This window comes from Agelaius tricolor, unplaced genomic scaffold (genome assembly GCF_023055355.1).
Source record: "Agelaius tricolor isolate 1412-34295 unplaced genomic scaffold, bAgeTri1.0.p SCAF_2, whole genome shotgun sequence".
NCBI lineage: Eukaryota > Metazoa > Chordata > Aves > Passeriformes > Icteridae > Agelaius > Agelaius tricolor.
The window spans coordinates 6,318,154-6,331,860 of record NW_027269262.1 but is presented as its reverse complement, the minus strand read 5'-3'; the positions used below and the strand labels follow the sequence as shown (position 1 = coordinate 6,331,860).

The following is a 13,707-nucleotide window of genomic DNA, read 5'->3' as shown; positions in this document are numbered from 1 at the left end:
CTTAGTGGTGTTTAGGCATTTCTACCACATCTGTTGTGATTAGCATGCCGTGCCTGGAGTACCATCTACAGAGCCAGGGAAAAGAGGTTTCCCCAACAAGCTGAAGTCAGATAAAGACAGTCCCATGCCACCCTATCACTAGGCACCTTCCTTTCAACATGGCTCACTGGGGAGCATGGACAGGAACTCCCATACAGTGAGTAGAAAATATTTGAAAATGCATGCATCAATGACAAAAAGAGCTATTTTCAGAAAGCACTGCTGCCTGCCCCAGCTGGCTTGAACAACCAGTGTGGAAGCAAAGGGATGGGAAGAACACAGGAATCAGAGGCTGGTGCTGCCACTGGGTCTGGCACCACAGTCCCACCAAGAACTGTCTCAGAGACTGCTGCCTCTCAGCGTGGAGATGGGGAAAAAATAACTCTCCAACAAAAGTCACGTGAACTTTCATGTGGGAATGGCTGAGGGCAGAAGCAGACCAGTACAAAGTGGTGCAGTCCCCCATCCCTGGAGATGTTAAAGAAACAACTGGACGTAGTACTTACTTCTGTGGTCTAGTTGACAAGATAGTGATCAGACAAAGGCTGGAAGTCTTTTCCAACCAAGATGATTCTGTGATGGGAGAAAGGGGCACCAGAGACTTTATGGTCCAACTGTGACCTCCATGCATGCGCCGACATGGTTCCCACTCCATTTGAAGTACACACACAATATAAGTAAGTTCCTTTAACAATCTTAAATGTAAAGTGATATCTCTCAGAATAGAAAAATTACAATTTTTTACTCATCCCTTTATTTACTTAATGAAGAAGACTTCAACTTCTGCTTTGAACCAAAGCATTCCCTCACATATGTCTGATTTCATAAACAGATAATGCCTGCTGTGAGCTTAACCTAGATGACATGTTTGGAAACTGCCATGACACCTTTCTAGGACAAAGTATAGCTGGTGAAAACAAACTATCTGCTTGAATAATTCTAACGTCTGGTTTGTCATCTCTGTAGACTAACTAACCATCTTAAACAAATAAGGAAACTTTGTCACTTTTTCCATTCAAGAAGTGCACTTCTGCATCACAGATTACTTTATTGCAAGTCTTGAAAAACAGAACTTAAAGTCTTAGGTCATAAAAGTTTGTTTTATGATATAGTCTTTTGAGGGTACTGGATTTACTCTCATCAACAGAATGCAAGCCATTATTACATCTTCCATTGCCTTTTTTATAGCCCTATCCCACATTTTAAGCTGCACAAGAAGAAAACAATTTCCCAAAGGATTTAGTTCTCCTTTTAGATGAGGATCTCTGAAAATTGGTCTCACTATTCCAAACACCAATCCCTATTCTTAAAATCCTAACACAAATGACAAGCAGCGGTAATCAAAATCACTAAAGAAATCCCAGTGGGTTTTTTCAGCGCATGACCTTGTTTCCATAATCAGAGTTCCAGTGTCCCTTTTAGGCCTGCAGAGAGTTTCGTGACAAGCAGCACAAGCACCTCCTTCAAATTTTATATTCCCAAGGGCTGAAGAGGAACATGTAGGAAACAAAGACATGCTGTATGGTGTTGATCTATACTCTGCAAATATCCAGAGTCAACATAAACACACATGCAATACAATCACTGATATGACAACCAAAATATACCTACTCACCTTTCTCTTTAATCAGAACCACTTAAGTAACAGGGTTTCAGACAAACTAAAAATGGTAGGCTTATTTTCAGGATAACAAGTAGATTTACTAGTGAGACAGAGACAGCTAAGGTATTATCATACATAAAATTGCCAGAAGTAATTTCAATTTTTATTTATTTTAAATTTAATTTTTATTATTCAGAGGCACAGAAGTTAATTGTCTCTGCACCATCACATCAGAGCTTGCAGAAACTTTAACACAGAAAAGACTTCTGTTAATAGGTTCATCTTCCACATTTAAATTTAATTTGCTTTTCACACTATCAATCAAAGAGGCACCATTATTCCAGCTACCAAATCATTAATGATACTACTGAACTCACCAGATGAAATACAATTGACAATCATTTTCATACAAGTTTAGCTGCAGCTTCACAAACACTGGCAAAGGAACTTTTGTAGCATGTTGATCAAACTTCAGCTGCTCCAAATACATCAAAACTGCTTAAAGACACAAGTTGCAAGGAGCTGGGGTACCTTTTAACTTCTTCTACTGCTACAAATAAATACTTTCTACTAAAACAAAGTACGGATTGCAAGTCTATGAATAAGTAAATGTAAGAAATGGCTGTTCTAAAACTAGACCAGAGAAAGTCTCTCTGCATTACAGATGGTAGCACAAAGATGAAATCCTGCTACCCAGCTGTTTGCAGGCCCCTCAGCTACTAGAAGCACACAAGACCAATACATATTCCTGCACAGAGCAAGGAATTCAGACAGCCTGAATCCCCCTCACACCTTTCCTTTCCACTTTTGAAAATGGTTACATTTGCCAGGTGCTAAAGGTAACCTATTCAATTTTCAACAGTCACATAAATAAATTAATAAAAAAATGGGTCATTTACATATCAACTATTTAAAACTATTAAATTAAAACTATATTTAACCACATGCTACCCTATGGAGCAACATGCAAAAAATATGTCATTTACATATCAACTATTTAAAACTATTAAATTAAAACTATATTTAACCACATGCTACCCTATGGAGCAACATGCAAAAAACAATGGATGTGGCCTGAAAGGTGAACAAAGGACACATACAAGGAAACATTTTTTCTTCCCAACAGTATGAAATCTCAGATCTAGGACTCATCCTTAAAAGACTACACATTTCCCTGGATTCAAAATAGCTCTGTAATTTCTCAGCATGACCCATTTTTTCCCAGTCGATAGAGGCCCACAGATTTGAAAAAATATGGCTACTTTTTTTTTTTTTAATGTAATGAAAAAATTGCATTTTCAAATTGATTTTCTTGATGTCACTGCACAATATCAATCCCCCTCCCTTTTGCTCATTTTTCTCGGCATAATGAAACATTCTTCTAAATATCAGTGGCCCAAAAAAAGGCTTTTGGACAGAGATGTTGAAACAGAGCAATGCCAAGACAAGACTTTAAAAAAATCATTCAGCAAACAGAAAGCAACATGGAATTTCATTCTGGCTCAAATAAAAACCCCCAACCCTCAAATAACTGGTCATCTATTTCTGTGAAGGAGAAAAGCTCTGAAGATGTGAGCTCTGCTGGTGCCAGGGGAAGCCAGTGGCATACTCCATGTCTGGTACCTGCGTTGACACAGCATTCCCAGCCAACTCACTTTTTATCTAAGCTGCCTTTGGAGAAACTAGACACCATGAAAACCTCAGTCATCCTGTAACCTGGCACATTATCAAAGCCTCCTAACACACAATTACTGTGCTTCATGCCTTTGGACTTTTTTCCTTTGACTAAACAAAACCCCCACAATGGAATAAGAAACTTTCCAAGAGAAATTGTGTTTGACAGAAGATCAATGATGCAGAGGTGTTGGAAGGAAAAAAGCCAATGCTGTTTTGTGTACACCTCCAAGCTTATAAATGGGTTGCTCTTAAACCTAGATGCCCCTTCCCATCAGATCAGCATTTGATATTACTACTGAACTGGGAAGTCTGAGGTCTTCTTTAATCACATTAAGGAGTTTGCAATTTCTTATGCAATATGGTGACTTTATCATGCTGCCTGTAGTTATCCAGCCATTCCCCTAGTTTTTGCCTTGTCTGCAATAACACTCAGTGGAATCTGACTCACCATGTCAACAACACAAGCTACATATAAATATGAATAACCTACCAAGCAACCACCCAGCTGCTGCTTTAATGCATTAGCACATGTATAGTTATGCACATGCCTAAAAGGAACTGCCATAAACCTCTATAAAGAAACAAATAAGCTCTTGTGAGTGAAAACTGTAAGCCTGCCCAGAAATCTGAATCCTGCTAGTCATCACTTTCAAGGCTCAAGCTAGCATGACAAAGCCTTTTCAAGTAAGGGTCTAAGTGAATCTGAAAGAGACACATTTTATATTCACCTCTCAGGATACCACAGATTTTTAAAGCAAGCTTTAAGGGAAGGGGAAGCAACAGATAATAAATGACTGGAGCATTGAAGAAATGAAATTCAATTCCTTTCAAGCTCCTGTCATCTAAGCTTGTCTGCATCTCCTTGTAATACCTTTAAACAACTGCTCTGTGAGCTACTAAACCAGGGGAGTCCAATGTCACAGCGCTTGTGTCCTCTCAGCCCTTTAACTCTCCATGTAGATCCTGTGCTACTTCACCTGTGGGCTTGGATCACTCCAGAGATAGATGCTGGCAAGGCAGTTTCTTGTATCTAAGTGACAGTATGTAAATTCTGTCCAAGTGTACTTCCCCAAAGAAACTGAAGGCAATCACCTCTAAATGGTTACCTTATCTGCAGACATATTTAGCACATCAGAAAGCAGACTGACTAGGAGGACTCCTTTTCTCTGGATTGGCAGCCTGTCCCTGTCCTCCCACCTGCCCTCCACCCTTATCCCCAACTAAATCAGTTAGCCAGAAACCAAAACATACAGATTCTTCAACCCGGGCATTTCAAGCATTCCAGAAACAAGCTCCCCTGTGCAGATGCAAAGAGCACAGTGTATATGCCAGATGGTACACTGGTCTGCCTCCCTGCTAGAGCATGGAAGAAGGACTGAGTCCTTCCAGCAGTATCACAGAGGTGTCTCACCGTTCACTGCCTTGAGGCTCCCGCTAATGCCATCACTGTGCTGCCGCTTCTGTGCATTCTTGAACTCCTTCAGTGATAAATAAAGGACCTTCCGCACCACCCTCTCCTCTGACCAGGGAATCCCATCACTGTCATCCTAAAGGAGATGGAAACAGAAAGGAGGCATTAGTTGCATGCACCTGAAACAAAACAAAAATCTAAACAAAACCAAATAAATCCCCAAAGCCTAAGGCTACACAGATTATTTTTAACTCAGTGAAAGAAAAAAAAAGAAAAAAAAAAGAAAAACTGAAGAAGAATACTATGTAAGAAAATGCAACCTGATCAGCTCTAACAGAGAACAGAAACATAAGTATTATCAAATCAGAGCATTAGCCCCTCTAATCCTTTATTCTGCAAACAGCAGTAGGCATGTACCAGGTGTTAGGCAGGAGGTAAAACTTAATTGTTAAAATCCTTATAATGAATCCCTCATGGAGAAATTTATCACAGCCAGGAAGTGTTCTCTCAGGTAATTAAAAGGAGGGGGGAAAAAAAACCCCAACAAAACACTAAAATGAATGTTGCAGAAACTGAAGAGGCAAGTTTGGTGAACCAACTTCTCTTGTTGCCATTTTGGTCTTCGTTTGTGTCTCTTGGCTCAGGTTATTTTTCTTTCTGGTTTCGTGTTTTGCATTAATTGCAGTGTTATAATGAAGTTGTATATTGATAACAATGAAGTTATTCTGAATTTATCTCAGCATAAAGCCAAGTGGAATTTGGCTCATGGGGCATATGTTTTCTACTTTATTTTTAGGAGACAAATGCTAATTTATCAAAAGGAACACTAGTCTCCGTCAAATTTAGTACTCACTTGAGTTAAAACATTAACTCCCAGGAAAAGTATTTCCCTAAAGCCTTTAGCATTCAAATAAATTAAGTCAGCAAATTGATATAAAGACATAAGCGACATAGGTAAGTCATCATATTTTCATAAGCCCCGTAATTGTCTTGGGGTCTTTGGAAATCTCTGGTTAAGCATTCTTGCCCTTTTCCTCAGGGCCTAAATCATTGCCAAAGCAAAAGATTAACATTTCTAGGCAGACCTTAAGTGGTAAGTGTACTACACAGCGTATTGTCACCTCACACTGAAAATTCCACAAGCCCCATCAGCAATCCCCACCAGGAGGCAGGAGAGCTTAAGACCATCCATGTGCCAAAGAAAAGACAGGCACTGCCAACTTCCAAAAAAATAAGCATAATTTAGGGTGACCAGAGATAGCTTTTTCTTTGCTCCTCTAATGACATATTGGAATTCAGCTGCTGAATTGTGATCAAAAACATTTCCACCCCTCACCCTCCCCCCCAAAAAATTCTAGGACAAATTACTTGGCAGGGGTTAAAAAACAAAACAAAACAAAAAAAAAACCCCAACAACAAAAAAAGCAACACAATGAGTGCAGTGAAAGCAGACAGCATTTTGGCAGCAGGATGTGCATTTTGCACGAGGGACAAGCTACTACACTTTGAAGAAGACTGAGCTATGCCCAGAGAGTTTTAGAATACAGGCAGCTCTGGGCCAAGAAATCAAACTTTGTAACCCAACACCCACAGCAACCCAAAAAAAGGACAAAAAAATCTCTCAGCAAGCATTTTAAAAGCAGTAGTACATCCAGTTATTTTGTCAACAAAGGTTTACACAAACAACTCTGACTTACCGTTTTGCTGCCAACACAGCTTCAGCCCTAACCAGAAGCAACACTAAACAGAGAGGGCTGCAGCCCAATTTTAACAAAGCTTGCCCAAGGATGCCCTCATTTACATTCCCACCAACAAAGACCCAATGGGACATCATGCATTTCTGTTTCACTGGAACTACCTCAGGCCCTAAGGGAGTCAGGCTCAGTTAGGAAACAGTTATCAGGCACCTCCAGCCCCTGTCCATGTTATGGACACAGGCCTGTGGACACCACTCCCTTCACTGGCATTTGTACCGGAAGCTGCACAAAAACAGCCAGCAGTTCCTGACCTCACTGGTACTTTTACCCCGGTAAAAATCCAGAAAAAAAAAATTAAAAAAATAAAATTTAAAAAATGAAATCAGAAGAAATTAAATCCACTCTGCCACATCTCACTGCAAGGAGTACATGGCAGCGTTCACTGCCTCAACAGTGACAGGGTGAAACCTGCCAATAGGACTGGTCTTTAAATTGGCATCTGCTGAGCACAGGACCTGTGCCCTGGCACCAGCTGGCTGCAGTCCCTCCTGTGGAAGGGAAGGAGGCCACCACAGTCCCTCCTGTGGAAGGGAAGGCACTCACCACTGCACACCAGCAGCCTCTGGTCTAGGCCACCCTCCTGTGAAGTTCCTGGAGTCATCTCCCTCTCCCCAGGCAATGTGTTGGGTCTCCCGAGGCAATATGTTGGATGCAAAAGGATACCAAATTTTCTGGCAGCCAAAGTGTCTCCTGGTGCCAGCAACATGCAGGACACAGTCCCACCAGCCTGAGGGCTGCCTGAGCATTAGTGCCACTAGCTAAGAGATGGGGGCCAGAAGGTGGGAACTAAGACCTTAGCACCCACTGAAGCAACTTCACACCACACTTAATTCCTGGAGCAGTAAAACTCCAGATGAACCATACTGGCTTCATCTGCCCCATGAGGCAGCAGTGCTGCCTCTAGAAATGCACATGGAGAGTCTCTCCCCACCAGCCCAGTTGTGTCCTGGCTGCAGCCCCTGATCTGCGTGTACCACTCTGCTGTGGGCTTCCCCTGCACACACCACCCAGCTTGAAAAAAGTCCTCAAGTTTTCCAACACTGTGTACTATCCAAGGTCAGCAGAATAAGGGGCTAAGCTGCTGCCAACACCTGTATTCACATGGCTTCATACTGCAGGAGCAATAAAAAGGTTTCACAATCGCCAAGTGCATCTTCCCTGGAGCCCATGGCACAAAAGCAGCCAAATGCTGAGAGCAGCTGACTCAGAGCCCAGCTGAGCTCCAGCTCCTGACACATTTGACCATAATTACATGGGTCACATCGCCTCTGCCTCGTCACACCAGTGGAGCGAAAGCTGTTGTGTGCCCACTCTGCACTCACACCACCACCAACTGCAAGAGTTATCTCACTTTAGCAAAACATACACACACCCAACACTGTTTAGAAATATGGTCAAGTGAAAGCCTTGAGGAATTTAATCTATGTAACTTCTTAACACCACCACGCCGTCCCCACCCCCAATCCAAGCTCAAAGGGACTGACTCAATTGCTGCCTTTACATATTTCCACAGGGAGTAGAGATTTGTTAATAGATGGCTCTCAAGGCTGGCAGAGAGGGATATAACATCGTCCAACAGCTGGAACTTGATTCAGAAAAATGTAAGACAGAATTAAAGAACAATTTCTGCAACTGTGCGAGTAATTAGCCATTGAAATGACTTACAGGGAACTAATGGATTGTCCAATATTGACTAAGACCCAAAAAAGGACCAAATAACATCTTAAACTGCAGGTTCATCACCACAAGCCCACAACCTTCACTGCAGGTTAGCTGAGATGATTTCTGCCTCCCAATATGACAATAAGATTATTTTATAAACTCAGAATAAAACTAACTGATATAAACAACCAGGGAGACCCTGGGGCAGAATTAAGAAACACAACTGCATGATTTCCTTTAAATTTTGAATTTAAAATTAAAAAAAAAAAAAAAAAACATGCCACCCTCTTGGTTATGCCATTCCAGGGAACCACACATTGTACATTTATGTCTGAATGTCAGCGACCATAATACATGTTTAATCAATACATAACAATTTTTATATATATCCATACATAATGTGTATAGATCTGCAAAGAAATCAAAATGTGCACCACCTGTACCTTTCACCATTCACCTACACCTTAGGTGCATGTTCCCTGCAGTCCAGCTGCCAGGTGTGCACATGTCACCTGCACACAGCCTTCCTAAATTCCTATAATTCCAAAATTATACTCAAATATTAATCTTTAAAAAGCAGAAGCAAGACGCAGGCTTAACACCACCTCCTGGGCAGGTGAAACGTCATCCTGAAATCATGAGAGCTGCTGAGCTCCTTGGGCAGCAGCATGACTCAAGCTTCTCCCTTCATTCATTGCAGATACAGCATTCTTCAGCCTGGCCCAGCCTTGCCTTAAGCAAACAGGAGTCATAGTTCACAGGGTAAAACAAAGCTGGAACAAGCGAGAATGCATGCAGCACTCCATGTTATTTGCTTTAATTTTTATGTAAATACTTTTACAGCAGTGATTGTTTTATTTGAAAAGTCAGGACTTGGTAAGGTACAAAGATACTTATAAGCATGTGTGTGTTATGACTCAGTGAGGCTGGCATCCTTCCAGCTCTCTCTTTGGGTCTTTCCCAAGCACGCATCTCCTGACCTCATTCTTCATGCCAGGTTGCAAAAAAGCAAAACAACAAAAACACAAGCTCCCTCTTTTTTCTTTTTCCAGCACTGCATCCAACACTTGGTTAAAATCACTGTGGCACCCAATGCCCTAAATGAATATGCTTTCATGGTTGAACAGCCCCCAGAGAGTCTTTCCTGCAGATGTAAGAAGGTAATTTTGAAGCAACAGGAAAAATAAACCACAAGTTTCTACCCTTTCCTCAAGGATATTTTTGAAGGAGAACTATTTCAAAAGGTGGTTTTTACTGCATTTATAGCAACATTAAAAAAATATGCCTTTTGCATGAAAAACAGACAACACATTTTCATAGATCATACAAATTACTTTTCAGCTAAAGGACCGAGATGGAAATGTTTGTTTACTAGATTAAGACTTGCGAGAGATTTTTGCCTTTTGGCTGTACATTATCAACGGAAAACAGTAATACCTGTTTTTCTCTAAAAGTCAGACCAAAAAGGAATTGGTGGAAAACCCAGATTCACCTTCAGAGGCTGACAGAGATCCTTCCACGCAGTCTTGGGCAAGTTACTGCTGCTAACTGTGATTAGCACTTACTAGCAATTACCTTACTCATTTACAAAGCCTGATTTCTCGGTATGTGTATGGCACAGAGCAAACCTCATGAGGAAGTGCCAACTCTGACTGCTGTATGAACACACGTACTTCCCCTGCTGCTGCGTTAGCAGAGGTCTCCATGGCATCACAAAGTTCCATCAGCACCCCACGTGCACATTGCAGAGGGAAATCCCACTGCTGGCCCCTGGGTGTAACCTCCCCCTCTGATAACCTGCAGGACCCAGGGGGCTGCCCCAGCACCAGACAGCGGAAGCTCTTCTTGGCACTAACTCCTAGCAATCGTTTGAACTTCCAGGGGAACAATTTGAAACCAGACTGTAATATATTCAACTGAAGCTCCATAAATAAAGATTTTTGGCTCCTTCTGGCAGTTATCACGCTGCTTGGACTTCTTACATCCAAGCAGAGCATGGTGCAAACTAGTTATATATAGCCACAATAACATCCTTGTAGTCTTTCGCTTACTATCAAGGTCCCTCCTCTCCTTTCTCTCAGAATAAAGTTCACACTTATTTAATATTTAACCTTTTAATCAAGTTTAACTATCCAGAGAGGATGTAGCAGCTTCTCATTTAAAACAAACTGCTTATATTCAGTGAGAAAAAATAAAAACTCATGAATGGCTTAAGTTGATGAAGATTGATACAGCTTGGAGACTTTATAGTGGAGTGACTCATGCCTTCTGGAAAATGTAATCTGTTCTGTCTAGTTTAGGAAAATAGGTCATGTTTTAAAAATGTGCTAACTAACATGAAGAAAGGGGAAATTTCCTTTATTAATGGCTCTGTTTTAGCATTTAAGTTTATCTGGTAATTATAGCTACTTTTTCCCCTCGTACTTCCAGAAAACTTCCCCAAAGAACTCACATTACATTACAGCTCCTGACTTGAAAACCAATGTTATCATGGCAAAGAAAGAGTGGAAGAAAACAAAAATCTCTCTCCTTCCTGCCTTAGCACTTCTACAGCTTTCATCTCCTATTGGTCTGCACTCTTTCACTGCCTTCTGCTGCACCAGGGACTGCATTTCCTTCTTTCAGATGAATTCTGAAGAGCAGCATGGGAAAGAAATGCTCTGGTTTTTGGGTCACTAAAGGCCTTGGGCACTTTTAAGCCCAGTGAGCTTCAACCTGCTCTTGCAAAAATACATTATGGTAGAAGAGTTACAGTCAAAATCTCCAAATACAAGTCATTCCCAGAACTGAGGCATAAAAATAGTTCCTAAATTTATCTTAGGCCTAATAATGAAATAATTAAGAACAGTTGGTTTGTGTGTTAATTATTTCTTTTACATAAACTTAAGAGGCCTTGATGATGTTACTGCACCTCTAGAAAACTATTACTCAGTATGAAACTAGTGAAAGCTTACAAGCTGTCAACTGTTTCCCATACTGGTCTGCTAAGATAAACACCAAAAAGAAAGGAAAAAAAAAAAAAGAAAAAAAAAAAAAAAAGGAAAGCCCAAACAAATCCAGAGTAAAGACAGGTCTAAAGTTTTTAATTTATCAACTTACAGTCCAACTTCAACTTGAACCATCTCACTGATAGCACTGACTCCATAGCTTTCTTAGGCCAGATTAGGAATCAAAACCATCATTTTGCTCCCAAAATCTGAGCTTTGGGACCTGACTGAACCAAGGGTGGCAGTGTGGTGGTAGAAAGAGGTATGGAGATGTGAGCTAATTATTCAGACTGAGGGAGTGGTTTTGATAACCAGCTTAATTCACCTGGCACCACATTGCATGCACCTGCTCCAAACCCAATGCCAGCATTAGCCATTAAGTGCCTATTTCACCAGTTTGATTAGAAGAGTGAAAATCTCACCCCAAGAGAAGAAAAATTACTGTCTTCATCCAGAACAGCTTCCTTATTCTCAACCACATGACCAAATGGTGACTACTGCTGGGGCAGAGAAAAAAGTGTAATTGTCCCTTTGCACAGCAACTCAGACTTGGAGAGATGCAAGCCCACCACAGCACTGAAATATGACAACCGTGATAAGGGAGGGAATCACAGATGGTACTCAGGAAATGAAAGCAACTTTGTTGTAATGTAACTACTGTGAGCCCTAAATATCTCACTGTGTTCTAATGAACCTTACCCACTTTTTAAAAAATGGATTATGCACTTTATAGAGAAGTGAAAGAGAAATATAAAGGGGTGGCAGGGCATCTGTTACAGAGGCAGGGCCTGCAATGATTCAGGTAGGTCACAGCCTGACAAGGTACAATTTTCTGTCTGACCATCGTTTGTAGACAATTTATGCCTGAGCAAAAGCTCTGACTTGATAAATAGCTTCTTACCTGGTGCTCTCTTCAAATGAAGGGAACACCTCCTAAAATGTACATTAAATGATCTTTGAAAAGGTATGCTGTATACAAATACATCCCTCCCAGGCAGAAACGAAAATATTTTAAGCATAATTTCCTGTGTTGGTGAACTAGTCTAAATCTTTCTTAACAAACAAACAAACCAACCTGATGGGTGATGTTTACACCACACATCTCCACTTCTCTGAAACACCATGAAATAATGTATATTTATCTTTGATTACATAGTACAAAAAAAAAAATAATACAGCTGAAATTGGATTAGAAACTTCTGCTGAAAAACAATTTATTGCATAACACAGCTCTGACAGCCTGGGTTTCTGGCCACCAACTGAGTCTTTATAAAAATCTGCTGGGCAGCTGCCAAATCAGCTCTTTGAGTCTTGGCATGTCCGACATCTGAGACAGTAGTCAAGGCAGCCACATGTCCCGTGCCATCCACAGCCCTGCGCTTTTACAGAGAAGTATGAGCCATTAAACACACAAAGGTAAAAAAAATCTCTTGCAGCTGCAGATCTGACAACTCTGATCATGCTGCAGAGGACCAAGAGCCACAATAGGATTTCTTCTTTTTCACGATCTGGTATTAATTTGAACATAAAAGTAGCTTTAAAAGAGGGAGGAAAGAGAAGCAAGAAAGGTAGCAAACTTCAAAAAATGTCTACATACCTAGCTGAAAATCACTGCCATTTATAAATTTCACATTCCAAAAAATTTTACTCTGTCTCCAGTCTTAATTAAAACTCTCCACCAAGTACACTTCACATAGACATATAAAACCCTGCATGCAAAGAGTATTCAGCAGCTCAAGATAATTAAATTCAAATATATTCTTTCTAGTTAATTTCATTTTGATTCAGTTAGTATTTTATAAAGGTGTTGAGCTCTAGAATGCAGTCATATGAATAGAGTCAAATAAAAAGCATTTTCTGCAGTTTAAATGTCTACTAATAAGACCTACAGATGTCTATGGCTAATTCAATCCTGCTTCATATTGCTAATTATATTAAGAATTTCTTCCACCCTCAACCAGAAAGCCTGATCCTCAATTTGAAAAATACAAACCACTTTTGCATGCCAAAATAGTGTATAAGTAGTAGGGAAGAGAGAAAGATAAAACTGATGTGTTATAAATTTGCCTTCAGTATTTAGATGGGAATTTAAAGAGATCTAATTTTTTGGTGTCTCACAGCATCTCAAAGGTTGGTCAATGGTATCAACATTTTAGAGAAGCTGAAGAACTGTTGATGTGTTTAGCATCTATGCTCACACGTAGAACAGGAAGTCAGTATTTATACAATTTCTTTCGTAGGACTGTGTTACTTGGATGCTGAAGCCTTGTCTATGACACAGGAAAATACATACATACATATATATATATATATATATATATATATATATATATATATACACACATATCTGTAAGCAAAAATGCCCATTTGGGAACACAGAACTCAGGCTGCTCCCTCAGTGAAATAAGTACACCAGCCCAAAGCCGAATACTTTAGAAACACCGTTTAATGTAGCTGTGCCCACCAGGAACTTGATGTCTTCTAGGCTTGAGGCTGCAAGTGAAGAACCCCTGGGAAGGATACCATATCCCTGCTGGATGACCCTATACTCACACTCTTTTAAACCTTTCC

The 13,707-nt window shown here is 40.5% G+C and overlaps 1 protein-coding gene across 2 annotated transcripts in view; it reads right to left on the bottom strand.

Annotated features, from left to right (window-relative positions):
• JARID2 (jumonji and AT-rich interaction domain containing 2) overlaps positions 1 to 13,707 on the bottom strand; it is a 212,067-nt gene that overhangs the window by 115,667 nt on the left and 82,693 nt on the right. For both annotated transcript variants that reach the window (XM_071451384.1, XM_071451376.1), the window contains exon 2: positions 4,731 to 4,866. In XM_071451384.1, the coding sequence (XP_071307485.1) occupies positions 4,731 to 4,866 (136 nt within the window). The remainder of the gene's footprint in view (positions 1 to 4,730; positions 4,867 to 13,707) is intronic.